Consider the following 20,845-nt stretch of genomic DNA (forward strand, 5'->3'; position numbering starts at 1 on the left):
AAATTCCAAAATCCCCAAATTCCCAAGTTACCGAATCCCAAAATCCCCAAATTCTCAAGTTTCAAAGTTCCTAAGTTCACAAATCCCAAAATCCCCAAATCCTCAAATCTCCAAATCCCCAAATCCCCAAATTTCCAAATCCCCAAATCCTCAAATCCCCAAATTCCCAAATCCCTAAATTCCCACCCTTACCTTCCCTTATCCCCACCACCCACAAAATAACTTCACATACCATTCTCTCCCCCTATCATATAACTTCACATACCGTTCTCTCCCACTATCACCTCAAAAATTACATTTACGAAATGAACCTTTTATCTGACTCTAAAATCCTCAATTTTGGGTTCAGTGTGTAAACGTCAGCAGTAAAGCAAAGATCAAAGAACTACATAGCAACGAATATGTTTAAGCCGGAAGGTTACGTAGCTAATAAACATACCACATAATACGGTATTTCGTGGCGAAATCTGCGGAGTGGAAGGCTACCTTAAACCAGCTGATCCCCGTACAGAGGCGAGGCTAGGAGCAGGCACCTTAATGAAAACTGTACGTCCCTGGATTAAGGTGGCCGTTGGTCAGCCTCCAGTCTTCCTAGGTACGACCTGTCTTATGCAATCTGGGGGCAGACCCTATGGCGTCCAGCGTATTAGATGGAAGTTTAGGGCATTAATACCTAATATCATGCTACCGACGGTAAATCCTTTGTTGGTCATCTCACAGGGAGACTTAGCACCTTACATCACCGATAACGTCCTCTATCAGTTTATAATTGAATAACCTAAGTCGATTAATGTATCTATCAAAGACAACATGCATATTACTTTTAGGGAATGTTACGAAAATGATGGGCTATGTCAGTTTTTGTTTTGGAACTTTGGAAATTTCATAGACGGAGGATTTATGGATTTAAGAATATAGAAGGAGAATGTGAAAATGTACAAGTAGGAAAATTTAGGTACTTGCGAATTGGGTATTTGGGTGCAATGATTGGGTACTTTAAGATTTGGTAATTTGAATATTTTGATGTTAATAGATTTGATGAAACAATAATAATATTTAAGAGATATTAATGTCTCGTTGTTTAAAAAATCGCGCGTTTCCTCCCTCAACTTTGGCTAATAAATATTTCGTTGTTCTTCGAACGCGATCTCATCGGAGGCAACTTTTCCCTCCATCTTCTTCTTTTCCCTGTTTCCTACCGTTCTCCATTTCCTCGGTTCCGCAGAAGTCTGGGATTATGACCTGAAGTGGGATAGACTCTGGGACTTAAGTCAGGGTTACACAAGGATCGCAGCTATTGTGCCATCGCCCAGCTCTTATTGTCTCGGGATAGACGAGTGGATCTGCATATGCTTAGCACGGGAGTTAGACTTCTCTTGGCGATCTTCAGCTTCACGAATCATCTGGACCCTCGAATTCGAATCCTGAAATGTGAAAGCGTGCGCGCCTATTGTCAGTCGAATCTATAAAGCCGGAACTAGCTTGATTGTTCGAGTAGCTTTGTTCTCCGTTTTCAGCCATTACCTTGCCACGAAACTGAGTAAGAGGCGAACAACGTTCACATTTTTCTAACGATAATAACTACTCGTTCTTCAAATAAAATGCACTGTATGTTGATTTTGAAGAAATTATTTTTAAAAATTAGGAGTGCGATAAATAAATTATACGAAAATGTATTTTTTATTTTACGATGTGTTCAAATGATATATGTTTCATTCTTGTAATTAAAGAATTAAGGGTTCAAGTCCCAATATTCGCCATCTTTTTTTTTGTTAGTTTTTCTTTTTTTAAATGTTTAATTATTATTTTGAATTTGAATTTTTATTGAAATTAAATTAATAAATATTTTAGAATTATTTGTAATACAAAATTTTGTCTGTATATATATTTTGAGATATTGTTTTATAAATTATATAATATTCCATAATTGGCAGTTATGGTTTATACAATTAATAAGAAAATTATTTATTTTTATTTCAGGAAAGAACCTCCCAGTTCACTGTGTCGTCGAGACGATTCACAATATCGTAGAAAGTCATGTAAGCAATTCCCGTGAGAATTGGCGGAGGCCTCAAGTAGAGACGGACTCCTACGTTATCATTCCCGTAGCCATGCCTTTTCAAGTAAGTATACATACATTTTTAATTAAAATCTTTATTTAACAATCAAATTTAATCTGCAATAATATCGTTAATAAATTACGAGAAGAAAGTAAAAATGTATAGTGGAGTCTCGTTATATTGCCGATTTCATGAAATGTCATTACAGTGTACATTAGTGTACTAGTGTTATATTTTTGATAAATTACAACAAAAATATAAATTGTAACATTACAGTATTAGTCGTTGACTTTATATTACAGACACTACACTATTAATCTTATGTTACAAGTACTACATTAAAGACACAACACTAATGATACTAAATTATTGTCTCCAAACTAAGAGCTCTACACTAGTTTCTTTGTTACACTTCTAAAAATGTTTTAATTCTATAACTCCATTTATGGCGATATATCGAGAGTCTACTATATAATATTTACAAATTCCCATACAAACCGTTACATACATTTTGATGGCAAAATTAAATAAACAAGTAATCAAATTTTTTTAAAAAACACAATTTGAAAATTCCATAAAATATTTGCTAAAAAATTTGCTTACTATAAATATCTACACTATCTAATAAATATTAACATTATTAAAAACCCTAATTAAAAAATGAAAAATAATATTTTGATAAATAAATAAAATTCCATAGATTTGATTTTTTTAAGATCATTCGTTTGCTTTTATAGGATTTGGTGGGAGAAGCGTTGATACGCCTTGGATATTCGAGTGATTTGATACCCGGTGCTAGGGGAAGCATCGTTATAAGAAACTGGAAACCACTGCCAATGGAGAAAGTCGCGGACGGTCCTCTTTTAACAGTGGGTGATATTTTAGCCGAACTGACGTCGGTCGCGACTTTAAAGATTCAAGTGTACAGATCGAGACCACCACCGCCAAGTCCAGCGGCCGAAGTTAGAAATAAATTGTTAAGACTGCTATTGTTGCATAGCCACGCGCTTCTCGTGTCAGCTGGTTGCCCTCTAGACGAGGTAACTCTTTTTCCTTTTCTTTTATAAAGAAAAAGTAGTCTTTTTCTTTTTTTAATGTTAGTACATTACAATAGTAATAAGTTATCAAGTTAAAATAAGTTAATCTTATCACTAATTAACAGTATAACAATTACATTATATTAGAACTTTCGTTTTAAAACATATTTCACTTTTCTGTGCGTGTGAAGTTTGTTCATCTGCGCAGACGCATTCACGGTATGGACTGCGCATATACTTGCGCATGCGCAGACCAACTGCGCAGTTGCAGTCACATATGACTCGCGTTTGCGCATATCACTCCACATCAACTCTAATCTTAAACCCATCGATTTTTATGATATAACTGAATATCTAATTAAATCTTTTTAAATGAAATATTACGTGTTTTTAATCAGATACACAGTATTATTTCGGTAGAAAATTGTGATATTTCATAAAATGTTTATGATATCATTTTTACTGCTTATCATCTCATTTTTTGAATTGATCCTTCGTTTCATTACATAGCAAATATACTATGTAACACATTATGCACTTAAACATAAATAAATAGCAAATATAAAAATTAAGGAAATTATTATAAACAGTCCTAATCTTTCAATAATTATCTCTTATCGATATTAATTTACCACTGATATATCATTTTACATAGCAAAGATAAAGAGATACATTTGAAACAAAGATTCAGGTGGACTACGTTAAAGTGTCGAGTTTAAGAACGATTCAGGATTAAGCACCGCAAAAGAGTCTCGGTGTAAGACTCTACTTATAAGTACGTAAAATGTAAATCCAACCAGAAAGTGTTTGTCGTTGGGACACCTAATCTCATTAACAAGTCCTCCGGTTGATGTCCTTGTTCTTCCTTTAAGAACCAGAGGTAATCTCCGGTAGAGTCCTGGTCTGATTCGACGATCTTCACCTTATACAAATGTTTTCTCGGTTTCAAGTCGCCACGATGTCATTTGCTTCTTTTCGAGATTAACGACTTCATTTGATTGCTTAAAATTTGCTTTTGTAGGTAACTGTAAATGAATTTGGAGATTTGGAAATTTGGGAACTTTAGGAATTTGAAAATGGGGAGAGGTGGGGAACTAGGGAGGTAGGAAGTTTGGAAATATGAAGGATTGGAGGGTTGGAAATTTGGGGATTTTGGGATTTTGGGATATGGGGATACTGGGATTTTAGAATTTTGGAATTTGGAAGGTCGGGAATTTAGAAGTTTTGGAATTTGAAGCTTTGGAATTTGGAAGATTTGGAATTTGGAAGTTTTGGAATTTGGAAGTTTTGGAATTTGGAAGTTTTGGAATTTGGAAATTTTGGAATTTGGAAGTTTTGGAATTTGGAAGCTTTGGAATTTGGAAACTTTAGAATTTGGAAATTTTGGAATTTGGAAGCTTTGGAATTTGGAAGTTTTAGAATTTGAAGCATTGGAATTTGGAAGCTTTGTAATTTGGCAATCTTGGAATTTGAAAGCTTTGGAATTTGGAAATTTTGGAATTTGGAAGCTTTGGAATTTGGAAATTGTGGAATTTGGAAATTTTAGAATTTGGGAGCTTTGGAATTTGGAAATTTTGGAATTTGGAAGCTTTGGAATTTGGAAATTTTGGAATTTGGAAGCTTTGGAATTTGGAAATTGTGGAATTTGGAAATTTTAGAATTTGGGAGCTTTGGAATTTGGAAATTTTGGAATTTGGAAGCTTTGGAATTTGGAAATTTTGGAATTTGGAAGCTTTGGAATTTGGAAATTGTGGAATTTGGAAATTTTAGAATTTAGGAGCTTTGGCATTTGGAAATTTTGGAATTTGGAAGCTTTGGAATTTGGAAATTTTGGAATTTGGAAGCTTTGGAATTTAGAAATTTTAGAATTTGGAAGCTTTGGAATTTGGAAATTTTAGAATTTGGAAGTTTTGGAATTTGGAAGTTTTGGAATTTGGAAGTTTTGGAATTTGGAAGTTTTGGAATTTGGAAATTTTGGAATTTGGAAGTTTTGGAATTTGGAAATTTTGGAATTTGGAAGCTTTGGAATTTGGAAACTTTAGAATTTGGAAATTTTGGAATTTGGAAGCTTTGGAATTTAGAAATTTTAGAATTTGGAAGCTTTGGAATTTGGAAATTTTAGAATTTGGAAGCTTTGGAATTTGGAAATTTTAGAATTTGGAAGCTTTGGAATTTGGAAATTTTAGAATTTGGGAGCTTTGGAATTTGAAAATTTTTGAATTTTTAAATTTTGAGATTTGGAAATTCAAGGATTTAACAATGTGGAAACTTAAAAATTTGAAATTTGAACTTATGAATACAGAAATTTTGAAATTTAGAACCTTGAAGATTCAGAAACTTGAATACTGAGGACCTCAAAAATTGAAAACCCAAAACAGCAAAATTCGGAGTAGCCCAGATCACCTGGTTCATTTTTCCTCGTCGAGTTAGAAGGGCAAACGCGACCTTACGAGGGCAACGAAGATCTCATAGCGTGTGATAGGATTACTCTTTACTCAGCCAAATTCGCATCCTTCATCAAAAGCCCCCTCGATATCGGAAGAAGGAGAAGGGCGACGGGGTGGGCGCCACCCCGTTCAGGCGGGCATTATCTAAGTGCACTCTCTTTGAAGATCCTGCTATACTCGCCCATCCCCGAACTTTAATGCCGCTCGCGGTGGTCTATGATTACCAATTTTCTCTGACAGACGTTTCCTACTCGAGTTTCGGCCCGTCGGCTAATGGCGAACGGTTGTGTATGGAGAACGGCTTGTGTGTTCGTGCGACTTAATCTGCCGATCATTCGACCCAAGACGATTTACGAATTCTCCAGAAAATTTGCATGATTTCAGACTCCTGGTATTTCAATTGCCTTCTCTGAACCGATCGAACTGATCTTTTAATAAATATTCCCTTATTACGGATTTTTATGCATTTGGATACTGGATGTTTAATTGTGAATTTATTTGGATAACGCTCAAGTCTTGTAATCAGTAGATGGATCAAACCTCATTTTGTTTTGGACATTTTTTTTTTAATTTTCACATTAAATTTAAGCATAGAATTTATAAAAGCTGCATCAATGAATTATTTTTATTTTTCAACAAAATGCATATTTTTTATTGGGACATTGGGGAGAAAGTTGAACATAAAAATAATATTTAATGTATTTACTGTTGTAAGACTAGTCTCAATAAAATTACCAGTCAATCTAAGAAAAATTAATAGAGCTAGAAATAATCGAATAGACTAAATGTCCCGTAAGTTAAAGTCCCCATACCACCATTTTCCGTGCGGCATCCGCCGTTTCCACACGCGCTATCGTAACGATAATAAGAAGGCAGATTATGGAAAAGTTTGGGCTCGTAGGAAGTAGTACGAAGTTTGAAAAACGCTCGCGTTATCTGGACAAATGATTTATAAGAATATCTCAGCGAGGATCAAGGTGCTCGACGCCAGTTTAATAACCCGGTAATCCGTCTCGTATCCACGGCACCTTGGTGGTGCCAGATACGACGCAGAACAATTATTATCCACAAGCCTGTCACCCGCTGGAATTTCTCATCCGACGAATTTTACAGCCCGGCACTTAATCACTCAGGTAGTCAGCCGTGACTCGTCTAAGTTGACAGGGCGCGAGATTTCGCAAATCGGTTGATAAACATGTAAACACGTCGTCGAAAAAAGAGAGAGACGGCGAAAAAATGGGAAACGGGCCAGGCAGGTTTATCTGACAACATTCAGCCGTAATTCGAGGCCTGATTTACGCCTATTTATTATTACCGGATGACGCAGTAGCATCAGCTGATCATCCGCTGTAAATCAATCGACGTGGCGAGAGCTGATCAAATATTTTCAAATGAATTCATAGTATTGTCGACGTTCAGACTTTTCCGTAATGCTCATCGAGCAACGCTGAATGCCGGGATATATTAATCAAGATTTTAAACAAGATCTGATATTCAACTATTATCGCCGCTTTTTTTATGACGTATTCTGCGTAAACGTTCGTGACGTGTCGTAGGTAAGCGACTGGTTGCTAAGCCTTTGATAATCGTCGTAAATTAACGCGATATTATTAGGAGCGTTAGAGCGGTTACACGAGGGTTATGGTTTTCGTTATGTTGATCGATGCGAGGTTTTGCAATAGGTATCAAGATATGAGATCAAGTATCTATTCGTTTTTCACGTCCTCTATAATCCTTCATCTAGTATAAGTTTCTATATATGGCCCTTATAGTCATATCATCAAGAACCAAGAACATTCAACATGTTACGATTATATAAATTTTTGCATTTCATATAGTCACAAGAAAATCTGATTTTCTTAAAGAAAATTCATCTATAGTATCTTTATAAAAAGAGAGGGATGTGCTGTTGGAAAGAGCCTATAGTCATTGCATTTAAATGTAAAAAAGATCCTTAATAACAGTACTTAAACTTGTAACGTTGTTTGGTTTACAGATGACATTATTATCTCTATGTAGAGGTGGTAACGATTTGTCCGAGGAGACCAAGAGAAACTTCGAGTCGTGGTTGCAACAACAACAGTTGGGTTTAGGCTTGAATCCAATGGTACCTACCTCGAACCACCATCATCATCACACGCAGAGCCCTCAACCGGAAGGCGGTGGTACCATCAGCACAGCTGGTGGTACAATCGGTCCTCCACATCCAGCTCTGCTTCAATACTCGCATAAAACAAGGATGAGAACAAGTTTCGATCCTGAACTGGAATTACCACGCCTTCAACGATGGTTCGGTGAGAATCAACACCCGTCACGTCAACAGATTCAACACTACGTCTCGGAATTGAATGCCCTAGAGTCGCGACGGGGCAGGAAGCCATTGGACGTAAATAACGTTGTCTACTGGTTCAAGAATGCCAGGGCTGCTCAAAAGAGAGCCGAAAACAGGGGTGTCAATGGGTACAGCCCTCCTGGGCTCAGTCCGAGGGGTGCTAGTGTTGTTAGCGAAGACTGCACTGACGAGGAGGACGATTCCAGAAATCAGGTAAATTCAGACAAATTGTTCTTCATATGTAATAAGATTAATCATTCACTCATATCAATAGGTTTACTCATATCAGCATATATTAGGTTTCATGTGTGTCAGCATATATTACCCTTCATATATGTTAACATATGTCATTGCTCACATACATATATGAACATATATTCTTTTTCGTATACATATATTAAAATTTATTGTTGTTGACATATATTAACATATATCATTGTTCATATGTAGGAGCATACATTAATGTTCACATATGTGGATATTTATTATTGTCCACATATATCAACACATGTTATTCTTCACACACATCAACATATATTATCGAATATATATGTCTATCAAAATATATTATTGTTCACATATGTTAGCATCTATTACTGTTCACACACATCAACATGTATTATTGATCATATATATTAGAATATATTATTGTTCACATATGTCAGCATCTATTACTGTTCACACATATCAGCGTACATTATTGATCATATATATTAGAATATATTATTGTTCACATATGTCAGCATCTATTACTGTTCACACACATCAACATATATTATTGTTCATCTGTATTCAAATTTATAATTGTTCACATATACTAACGTATATTATTGTACATATGTATGAGCATATATTAATGTTCACACATGTGGGTATCTATTATTGTCCACATATATCAGCACATACTATTCTTCACACGCATCAACATATATTATTGCTCATATGTATAAGCATTTATTATTGTTCATACATATCAATACACATTATTGTTCATACGTATTAGCACATATTATTATTCACACATGTCAGCATCCATTATCCACATATGTACCTCATATATAAACCACATACACGATCACATCAGAACATATGATTATGCAGGACTGTTTCTATAATTGTTCTTCTGTATATATGTTACAGTCTACATCGCCTTCCCCTTGTCCACCTGGAAGTCCTCCCGTAGGACCATTATCCTTGACAACCAGACCAGAAGACCAACAACCACCACCGACAACGCCGGCCTCGGTGAAACAGGAAGACGCCAGAGTGTCCTCCGGTTCCGAGGACGAAGAAACAAGGCCGACAGGTCCTTTGCCTCCTGGATTTTCTTTGGTACCGAGTCCGATGTTCGGTCATGGTATCATGTACATGTCACCTTACCTACCGCCACGTGGACCAGCTGGTTGTTCTACCAGTATGCTGGACGAAAGAAGGAAAAGGAATAGAACCTTCATCGACCCCGTGACGGAAGTGCCGAGATTGGAAGCTTGGTTCACTCATAATACTCATCCCAGCCATGCGGTAAGTTGAATAATTTTATTTAAAACAATTCAGTAGTGCACTTCAGCACTGTAGTTCCACAAAATTGGTAGAGGAAGCCTATTAATTTTAATTTGAGAAAGAATCCTAAGATTCGAATTTCAAAGTTTGAGTCTGAAATTGATTAAACTGATTGCGTTCGAAATTGATTAAACTGAATTTGCAATTGATTAAACTGATGGGTCTCGAAATTGATTAAACCGATTGGCTTCGAAACTGATTGATTTCAGAATTGATTAAACTGATTGAATTTGACATCTGCGTTTCCCTCAATTAAAGAGAATTTTGTAATAGCTTTTATGTGCTTGTTAAGTATGCTTGAGAAATGTTTGTTTAATTCGCAGTTGATACTGAAATACACGGAGGAACTGAACCGGATGCCGTATAGACAGAAGTTTCCCCGGTTAGAGCCGAAGAATGTACAATTCTGGTTCAAGAATCGTCGGGCCAAGTGCAAACGTTTGAAAATGGCGCTGTTCGAGGGCGAAGCACCTCAGCCACATCCATATCATGCAGATTAACTCGTTCCCTCATGTAACGTAAAATAGGAACAGTGGGGCCTCGGGAGGCAATTAACGACTATGTACGAAGACGGAAAGATGAAGAATGAAACATCGTTAATCAACCTGTTACTCATTAATCTCGTTGACTTTGCGACCACCCTCACGGCTCGCACTTTTGTTGTAATTAACGCGTAACGATTAATATAATTATTATTGACTCTCGATGAGTGTACATATGAAAATGCTATCGAATAAAAACTGTACGTCATAATTTGTCGCATATTTAATGTCCTTCAAATTTTTTTTTATTCTCCTTTCAACAAATATATTAATATTGTTAAATTATTACTATTATATTACTATTATACCATTAATATTATTTATTATTAATTTACAAAATTATTTTGTTGTCGTTTATTTTTGTTATTCAATAAAGTCAACCAATTTCAGTTTAATTCTTTTCACTTGTAATGGAAAGAGATACATAACCTCAAACTTACGAAATAACCTCTAAGTTTATTAAAAATTAATTTTCGAAATAATTATTTGCATCAGTAGTTTAGTTTTGAATAAAAAGCTTTATAAACCAACATTCGAAAAAATAGAAAAAATTTCTTTTAAAAAATAACTCATAAACAGAATTTTTTAAATTAATGACAAACCTTGAAACTTTCAAATTCTGCAAATTTTTTATTTTCCTCAGCCTCTTGTTTGTTAGAAAAACTTAAGAAATAAAGAAACCAGAAATTATTAAAAATTGGAGAGTTTGTCATATTTGACTTTAGGGTAGTAATTTTTTGAGACATTTAGGATGAAAATCAAAGTATATTGGATAACATGAAATTTCTCTGGCATATTCAATATCAACGTGGTGAAGGAAGCATGTGATATTGTCAGCAAGTCTGCAAATACATAGTCGAGTAGAAATCTCACCCTAAGATAAGAACGTGTTGTTTTCGAGTCAACCCTAACTCAAACGTCACAATAGTTATCTTCTGAAGATGATGGACACGTCTATCTTCCGATAAAGTATTTATCATTGACATATATTATTAATTAGTTTAATGGATGAGTAAATTAAATTAATTTATGATTATTTACTGTTTCATGAAGAAAAATTAATTTCTGTTAAGTTCAATAATTATAAATAAATTTTGAAAATGGGAGAAAAGTGGTTTTAATTCTTGAATGGTAAGTAGGAAACTGTTTTAGCATTAAATAATTTTGTTTAATATTGAAAACATGTTTTTTTTCAATGGATTTAAAATACTTTTAATTGCACTAAAACACAAATTGCAATTTTGTTAAAAATTATATTTTAACAAATGAATAAAATTAAAATAAAAAAATCATAATATTTTTACTTTGCATGCTACATACCTTTAAGAAGAATAAATGAAATCATTTCAATACAAAATATTACCATAAAAAAAATCTCACGATTATAAAACCCTATCACATATTAATATTGAGGTGTCATATTTTGTAAAATTTGATGACATACAAAAAATATCATAGTTCGCAAAATTTGATAATATACAAAAAATATCATAATTTACAAAATTTGATAATATACAAAAAATGCCATAATTTGAAAAATTAGCTAATATACAAAAAATGTCACAATTTGCAAAATTTAATAGTATACAAAAAATATCATAATTTGCAAAATTTTATAATATACAGAAAATGTCATAATTTTCAAAATTTGATAACATATAAAAAAATGTCATAATTTGCAAAATTTTATAATATATAAAAAATATCATATTTCACAAAATTTGATAATATACAAAAAATATCATATTTTGCAAAATTTGATAATATACAAAAAATGTCACCTCTTGCAAAGTTTGCTAATATACTAAAAATGCCATAATTTGAAAAATTTTACAACAAACACTAACAAAGACAAAAACTAACAACAAAACTAAGTAAAAATACATACAAAATTTTAACTCCCCAACATCCAAAAGTACCAAATTCTAAGTTTCGAAATATGAACTAAATCTGCAAAGTAACCTCCCCAAATAAGAAATATCCCTAAGTAATTTTCCCTACATACGAACATGCATCTCTCAACCAATAATTCCATTCAAACGCTGTAAGACGAACGCAGATACGATCGCAAGACAGAAATTTATTTTCACTCCACCGTAGACAAGATCGTACGAAGACGAAGAGCAGTCATCTATGAGATAGATGCTGCAGAGATGGTAGTAAAGTCGGTCCGGATTTAATGAGGATAGGCGGATTTGTCCAATTAAAATTGTCTTGCAAAGATCCACGTAGGTCGACGGTTCATTCACAAAACATCGAATTTCGACTTTACCGCAACAGTCTCTTCTTATCCCAGAGTATACAGCTACAAACTCGAACTGTTATCCCTTTCGTTATCGTTACTGCGAGATTCGACTCTCGAGTCGAGTGAAGTCGAGACATCGCTAAGAGGGTGGCAAGGATTTAGGGTGGCTCCTCCGAAAATTGGGACTCTTTCGCTAATACCAGATGAAACGTCTTAAATAAGTATCTTCAGACTTTTAAATTTATTTTCTCTTTTATCTTCGGAAGTCTGACGTGATTTATACGAACTAACCCTTGGCAGGTATTTTTAAATTTTGAATTTAGGTTTGAAGAAAGTTTGAAGTCCTTCGGAGTTATTAATTGGTAGTACTGTTTTGGTATGTTTATATGTCACGTATGTAGTAAGGTAGGGTTACTTATTTCAAATTTACCCCTTGATTCATAATTTATTGGCAGGTCAATTGGACCTAAATTTGAAGTACGTAAATTTCTAAGTCTGCAAATTTTTAATTTTCAAATTTTCTAAACCCCGAATCCAAAATTTGAAATATACAAATTTCTAAATTTGCACATTCTTAATTTTCTAATTTTCTATATCTTAAATTCTAAATTTGAAATACATAAATTTCTAAATCTCCAAATTCTCAATTTTCAAATTTTCTAAATCTCAAATCCTAAATTTGAAATACCTAAATTTCTAAATCTCCAAATTCTCAATTTTCGAGTTTTCCCCACCCCAAACTCCAAATTTGAAATATCAACATTTTTTAATTTCTAAATACTCAATTTTCAAATTTTCTAAACCCCAAATCCTAATTTGAAATATCTAAATTTCTAAATCTCCAAATTCTCTATTTTCAAATTTTCCTCACCCCAAACCTTAAAATTGAAATACCTAAATTTCTAGATCTCCAAATTCCCGCGAACCCCTCAATTTGACCACCCAGTACAACTTACAAGTTTAACACAACAATTCAGCATACAACCACTTATCACACAAATAGAAAATATTTTACAAAAAAATTATATAAAAATCTTCAACAGTGGAATTAATGAAAAGTAAAATGTGGAGCTAACCTTGAATTACAATAAAATAGAATATTGAAATATGACAAAAAGGGGATAGAATTTCGTTGGAGGCGACATACCTCATAACGATTTACTAGGGTGTGGTTTAAATTGTTCCCATGCTGGCTGACAAATTAAGATCAGATAGAGGGATGATCCTCAGAGCTGCTGACTTTTAGATTTTCATAAGACATCGAACTGCCACCCTACCGACTTCTTACGTTTCTCTCCCTTCTTTCCATACCCTTCGACCCCAATTTCCTTATCCGTCAGACTAGCTTGATATTCCTAACTCTATTTTAAAATCAAACTTTCGGGTACAATCTATATTATTTAATATGTATAATTTGCGATTATGATATGTGGAGTTTGATGTGGAAGTTTAGAAACTTTCAAATTTCACGCGGTAGTTTCATTTTTTGGTATTAAATCTTTCAAGCATTGATATTTTTATGATTCTTTGTTATTGAATTTTTAGATGCTTCTTTCATGTTTTGGAATTTTTATATTTGGGTTTGTTAGTTTATAGATCTCTAAATTTTAACACAAGTATCTAAAAGTATCTAATTTTCCAAATCGTTACATCTGCAAATTTTTTAATTTAAAAATTCTCAAATCTCCAAATCATCAAATCTCTAAATCCTTAGATCCTCAAATCTCCAAATTCTTAATTTAAAAATTCCCAATTCTCCAAATTGTCAAATCCCCAAACCTCTAAATCATCAAATCCCTAAATCCCCAAAATGCACAACTGCTTCAATCCCCAAATCTCCAAAACCCCAAATCCCCAGATTTCCAAACCTTCCAACCATCATATCCACAAACCCCTAAGCACCCAAATTCCCAACTTCTCCAAGTCCCGAATCTCCAAATTCCCAAATCTCCAAGTCCCCAAATCCCCAAATCCCCAAATCCCCAAATCCCCAAATTCACAAATCTCCAAATCCCCAAATCCTCCAATCCCCAAATGACCAAATCTCCAAATCCCCAACTCCTCCAATCCCCAAATCTTCAAATCCCCAAATCCCCAAATTCACAAATCTCCAAATCCCCAAATCCTCCAATCCCCAAATGACCAAATCTCCAAATCTCCAAATCTCCAAATCTCCAAATCCCCAAATCTTCAAATCCCCAACTCCTCCAATCCCCAACTCCTCCAATCCCCAAATCCCCAAATCCCCAAATCCCCAAATTCCCAAATCCCCAAATCCCCAAATCCCCAAATCCCCAAATCCCCAAATCTCCAAAACCCCAACTCCTCCAATCCCCAAATCCCCAAATCCCTGAACTTCAAAATTCCCAAAACCTCAACTCCCCAAATTCCCATATCAAATCCTTGATTCCAAAATTCCCAAAAGCACCAAACCCAACGAAAGTCCTCCAAAAAACTCAAACCATCATCCCTCCACACCCAAACAACCGTCTCCTCCTCGATCCACTCAAAGTCGCATCCAGCCTCCCTCGCAAGGGCAACGGTCCAGGTCTTCTCTAAATCGTCAGGTTTCCAGTTAACTTGCCACTGTATCGTTCGCAACAATATTAGGACGCTTTTATTGCTCGCACTGATCGTATCCAACGATCTAGTCATCCTGGACAGCATGATGTATAACGAAACGTCGCGTCCGGCAGCTGCATGGAAACAGAATAGTTAGGCATATCCTAACCGCGGCTGATAGGAGAAACAGCGTGGCTCTCCTCCGTTTTCTCTTTCTCTCGGTCTCCTCTGTCTTGTTCGCCGTTATTATTCAGGAACTTTGCTGACAGCTCCCCGGATAGGCAGATAAGAACGTCCTCTGAATGCCGAAGCGTGCACAATGCTCCTTTTGGAACGACATATACCCACGTCTCGCGGTTACTTTACTCCTACACGTAGCAATCGTACGTACAATCGTCGTGTGGGGACTACAGTTTAGCACGTAATGAGAAGACCTGTGCATGGAGGTAAATTCGGTAATTATTTAGAAAATGACGTGTGTTATGATTTGCTTATACGTTGATAAGCTATAATTATTTTTGGTTTACTTATATAATCATATGTGGGTACAATCATATATTGCAAGCATACGTGTAATCTTCATATGGGAACTAGTTTAGCATGTGATGTGAAGATTTCGTGGATCTACATATACGTTGACAAGCTATATTTAATCATTTTTAGTTGCTTTAGTTCTACAAACATATGCAGGTAAATCATATGTGTATTGCAAGCATACGTGTAATCTTCATATGGGGAGATGTTTAGCATGTGATGTGAAGATTTCGTGGATCTACATGTACGTTGACAAGCTATATTTAATCATTCTTAGTTGCTTCAGTTCTACAACCATAGGTAGATACAATCATATGTGTGTTGTAACCATACGTGTAATCTTCATATGGAGACTATTTTAACATGTGATGTGAAGACTTCGTCGATCTGCATATACGTTGACAAGCTATGTCTAATCATTGTTAGTTGCTTCAGTCCTACAATCATATGTAGGTACAATCATATGTGTATTGCAAGCATACGTGTAATATTCATATGAGGACTAGTTTAGCACGTGATGTGAAGACCCTATATGTGAACGATAGATTCGGTAATTATTTAGAAAATGACACACATTAAGATTTCGACAATCTACATATATGTTGACAAGCTATATCTAATCATTTTTAATTGCTTTAGTTCTACAACCATATGTAGATACAGTCATATATGTATTGCAAACATATGTATGATCGTCGTATGAGGACTAGTTTACCACATAATGAGACTCATACTCAAATAGTAAATTTGATAATTATTTAGAAAATAACTATTGATCATCATACACCTACAATATAAATTATCTATCTAGAAAAGAATACAAGCTATCCCTGTTTATAATATCAAGTGAAAGTCAGCGCGTAAAAGCGGAAAGACAAAAAGAACAACGATGAAACGGTCCGGAAAGGGGGATGAGAGGTCGGTTAAGACGAAGTCACAGAATCCTAAAGGGAGAATTCGAGAGCTCGCAAATTAGCCGCAGGATTGGCCTTATAATCCTTAAGGGATGGTAAGGTCGGCCACGCTCTACTCTTTCTCTCCGTCTCTTCCGTTATCCCCCCGTCTTACGTTTCTCTTCTTTCCTCGACGAAGTCGTATAAACGAAGTCTGACCCCCCTAACCATCCTTATTCTTTAATCGTGCCCCAACCTCATCAGTGGCTATGGTAAAAATTACGAGCAACCGGGGGAAAGAGAGAAAGGTTGAAGAGCAACGATTGAAAGTAATGAGCCGTGGAAGGAAGATCACCGAGTAGGCTGTATCCTCGACTCCATTTAATCCAAGGGTCGGATAATTAATCCCATTAATTTATCGCCACTCGGTCCGCGCGTTGACCATGCTCCGTTTATGGAGAAACCGAGATTTCTTTCCAACTTTTTTTCTGAACATTCTTCTCGTGTCTTGCACGTTCTTGATTGGATTACGAGGTATCCGCTTTATTTATTTAAGGGCTGAGACTGTTTAGACGGGGAGATTTAACGTGTTTCGTGGTTTTGGAATCGATTTTAGTGAGACGTGAGTAAAAGTTTAAATGGAGATTGTGAAGAAAAGTATGATGTTATATTGTTTTGTAACTGTGCAGAGACGGAAGTCAAAGTTTAAGTAGGAAGATATGATGATTGGAAGAAAGACACTGGGCATATGGAATTTAATATAAATTTTATATATTGCATGTTTTGTTGCATAATTGTCTATATATGTTACATATGTAACATATATGTTTTATTGTTTTGTAATTGTGAAGAATGAGACACAATTCAAAATCCAAACAGAAAGAATTGATGAATGAAAATACAAAATAAATAGAATTTAATGCAAATTATACATATTGCATATGTGTTCATATGTTACATATGTCATACATATGTCTTGTTGGTTTGTAATTGTATAGAATGAGACACAAATCAAAGTTTAAGTAAAAAGATATGATGAATAAAAGTACAAAATAAATGGAATTTAATGTAAATAATACATGTTGCATATGTGTTACATGTGTGTTACATATGTTCTGTACAAAACATGTATAATTATAAAATTCCTGTTACTTATTAGGTAAGACACAAGTTAAAGTTTGAACAGACAAAAAGATGATGAGAAGTGTGTAATATGATGTGAATTATGTATGTCACATATCCACATGTGTTTTAATGGTACCATGAAATTTCTGAGTATATTAATACTATGATGAGCTATCATCATTTCTGAAATAGGTAAAAGTAACTGTTAAATTTTGTGAATTTTGTGAGTCTCACCCCATTATAACTGTAACCCCCTCCTAAAACCCTAAATTCCAAAATCGGAAAATCGCCACCAATCCAGTAAAATCCTCCCCAGGAAGCATCGTCTCTTAATTGATCTATAGTCGAATATTACACGATTGGTCTGAGAATTAAGCCTCTAAAAGTGGCCGCTTAGTCGGTCATTGGCCAAGATCTATCGTAGAAGTAGAGTTACGAGGAGAGAAGATGATACCACTCAGCTTGGCCGGCAAAGAAGCTCTTTTCGCGATCGTAAATAAAAGAAATCCTTGTAATGGCTTTCGGCGAAGATCTTCCCATCCTCCGTCCCTTCTTCCACGTTTCGGTTGGCCCTCACACAAGCTATTAAGTTTGTGAAAGCACCCTTGCACCGAGTCATATCGGAACCCCGGTAGGCTCGCAACAGTCCGGCGGTTAATTCCTTAACCCTTATAGACTCGGAGAAAATTTAGGGACCCCGCAAAGGTGGTGGTGGTGTGCAGGAACGTATAAACTGCCACGGAGGGGTTAAAGAAGGGGGGTGGAGGAAGTGTTGGAGAAACCATGAGCCGAAGTAGGAATACCAGGTGCTCCTGGGATCTCGGAGGCATCTTACGCCCGGACGATACATAATTTATGTTGCGCTCTGGTAGGCTTAAGACAGTATTAAGATCGACCGAACACCAACATCCTACTCCTTACACCTCCTCTCTTTTCGCTCCACCGGCTCACCTGTCTATGTACTGAACCTCCCTTCCTCCGCGCGGTAAATAAGTGGTCATTACCTTGCATCGTATAACGGGAATAAAGCGGTAAGTGATTTATACGGCTGTCTTTGATATTTACGGAGATATTCATGCTGTTTTAACACCTTTGAGATTTTTATTGGAGATGGGGAGGGGGAGGAGGATTTTGAGTGATGAGTAAGAGGGTGGGGGGATTAATATTTAGTTTGGGAGAGTTTGTAAGTTTGGAGGTTTAGATATCGATGCAATTGGAAATTCTGGGATCAGCGGGTTTTTGATTGGGGTTATAGTAGAGTATTTTAAATTTTCAAATTTCCAAATTTCCAAATTTTCAAATTCCCACGATTCCAAATTTCCAAATTCCCAAATCTCTAAATCCCCAAATCTCCAATTTCCCAAATTCCTCATTTTCCAAATCCCCAGTTTCCCAAATCCCCAATTTTTCAAATCCCCAATCTCCCAAATCCCTAATTTTTCAAATCCCCAATTTCCCAAATCCCCAATTTCCCAAATCCCCAATTTCCCAAATCCCCAATTTCCCAAATCCTTAATTTCCCAAATCCCCAATTTCCCAAATCCCTAATTTCCCAAATCCCCAATTTCCCAAATCCCCAATTTCCCAAATCCCCAATTTCCCAAATCCCCATTTTCCCAAATCCTTAATTTCTCAAATCCCCAATTTCCCAAATCCCCAATTTCTAAATCCCCAATTTCCCAAATCTCCAATTTCCCAAATCCCCAATTTCCCAAATCCCCAATTTCCCAAATCTCCAATTTCCCAAATCCCCAAATTCCCAAATCTCCAAATCCCTAAAACCCCAAATTTCCAAATTCCCAAGATTCCAAATTTCCAACACCACAAATCCCCAAATCCCCAATTTCCCGAATCCCCAATTTCCCAAATCTCTAAAACCCCAAATTTTCAAATTACCAACACTACAAATCCCCAAATCCCCAAATCCTCATTCTTCCAAACATCCAACTCCCTAAATCTCCAAATTCCCACTCCCATTTTTACACAAACAGTACCTAATTCACCCCCATATCTTTCGCCATCTTAATAACGTATCACGTGACACGTGACTATAAAACAATATGGCGTCAACGCGCGACAAATTCAAATCCTATTACCTTAATTAACATATTTACAAGAAAACATCTCTCACAAACCTCCCTTAAATAATCATCCCACTAAAAACGATCCATCACATTAAAAACGAAGATGAAAAATTCATTGTTGACAGATAAACATTCCCTCCTCTCAGCAATAGGCAAACGGACAAGATAATCGACGGTCAAGAGCATCTTGATCCCCCGTGGGACAGCGGCGCAAGAAAGGGGAATCGATGGAAGCAGGGCGGAGAAAATAATTGAAAATTTTCGGATGGTCAGGACCGGTGGTTTGGGTAGAACGCCAACGATGTCTTGGCTGGGCGACTCGCGATAAAGCAAAGAGCCCGTGCTAAATACTTACATAAATCTGTATTGCCTCGCGCAGCACGGGAGAAGCTTATACTACTCCTACACGGCTGCGATCACGCGTACCAACTCACATAAGTGAACGTAGAAACGCACGAACCTGGCGATACACCAATAACTAGCCAATAAATCCACGTTCGGAAACTGTATTTAGAGGAACGGGAACTATTTGTTTCGGGTTAATTGCTCTTTCGCAAATTTCTGTTTATTTGAAAATATTAGTGATGTACAAATATTATTGTATTACAGGTATATTAGTTAATTTGTTGGTGCATTGTGCGTGTCTAAGATGGCGGACGAAGTGGAATATTTTTTTTATGAGGAAGTAGGGAGGTGTCCATTAGAGGATTTCAAATTTGGCGCGCTGATTATGATAGTGTTGTGAGCAGATTATTATGTTGCTTAATTTTAATTTAATTTAATTTTAAGTTAATTCTATCAAACTCAATCTATTTCGTTATATGACTAAGTTTATACAGACTAGCTCTCTAACTCCTTTTTACCCATCTCGTTATATTGCCGTTTTCAAGTTAATTTTTATTTAATTCTATCCAATTCAGTCAATTTCGTTATATCACAAAATTCATACAGACCAGCCCTCTAACTTTTTTTTTACTCATCTCGTTATATTGCCGTTTTCAAGTCAGCTGCTACAAATTATCATTAACTACATTACTCTCAATGTTTATTACAATTTTCTCAAATTTATTCTTTCCCTTCTGAAAATACGTGAACGATTTTTGTACCGTTTCGTAGAATTCTCCTTTCGATCGTTGAAAAAGTATGAGGGAAAAGAGAATCGTCTTGAGACAATCGGTACCGGAAAGTATGCTCATGATATTTTGATCCTTCTGTGGCTTGTTCGTGATTACGTTGTTGGTTTCGGTCTTTCGGGCAAGGATACGTGTATCGGATCAAGAGGACACGCTCGTAAAGCAGCGGAGGAAAGATTCTGTTTGGCCAATCATAAAAGGGCTAAAAGCCATTGGTATCGTATCAACAACCCCTCTGTTGAATCCTGATCTTCTGGTAGAGTGGAACCTAAGCTCTATGGAATTCTCGTT

The 20,845-nt window shown here is 35.7% G+C and overlaps 2 protein-coding genes across 4 annotated transcripts in view; one reads left to right on the forward strand and one right to left on the reverse strand.

The window, feature by feature from the left end:
* dve (SATB1_N and homeodomain domain-containing protein dve) overlaps positions 1-10,189 on the forward strand; it is a 69,057-nt gene extending 58,868 nt beyond the window's left edge. Inside the window, exons 3-8 of one of the 3 annotated variants that reach the window (XM_003707650.3) lie at positions 1,981-2,123; positions 2,798-3,100; positions 7,541-7,838; positions 7,902-8,089; positions 9,017-9,397; positions 9,760-10,189. In XM_003707650.3, coding sequence (XP_003707698.1) covers positions 1,981-2,123; positions 2,798-3,100; positions 7,541-7,838; positions 7,902-8,089; positions 9,017-9,397; positions 9,760-9,936 — 1,490 coding nt within the window. In that variant the 3' untranslated portion in view covers positions 9,937-10,189. Of the gene's footprint in view, positions 1-1,980; positions 2,124-2,797; positions 3,101-7,540; positions 8,090-9,016; positions 9,398-9,759 lie in introns of all 3 variants that reach the window. The other 2 variants (XM_012295588.2, XM_012295590.2) reach the window with 2 other exon arrangements.
* LOC100881292 (Organic anion transporting polypeptide 33Eb) overlaps positions 1-20,845 on the reverse strand; it is a 136,794-nt gene that overhangs the window by 93,527 nt on the left and 22,422 nt on the right. The gene's annotated exons all lie outside the window — the stretch shown is intronic.

This window comes from Megachile rotundata, chromosome 2 (genome assembly GCF_050947335.1).
Source record: "Megachile rotundata isolate GNS110a chromosome 2, iyMegRotu1, whole genome shotgun sequence".
Taxonomy (NCBI): Eukaryota; Metazoa; Arthropoda; class Insecta; order Hymenoptera; family Megachilidae; genus Megachile; species Megachile rotundata.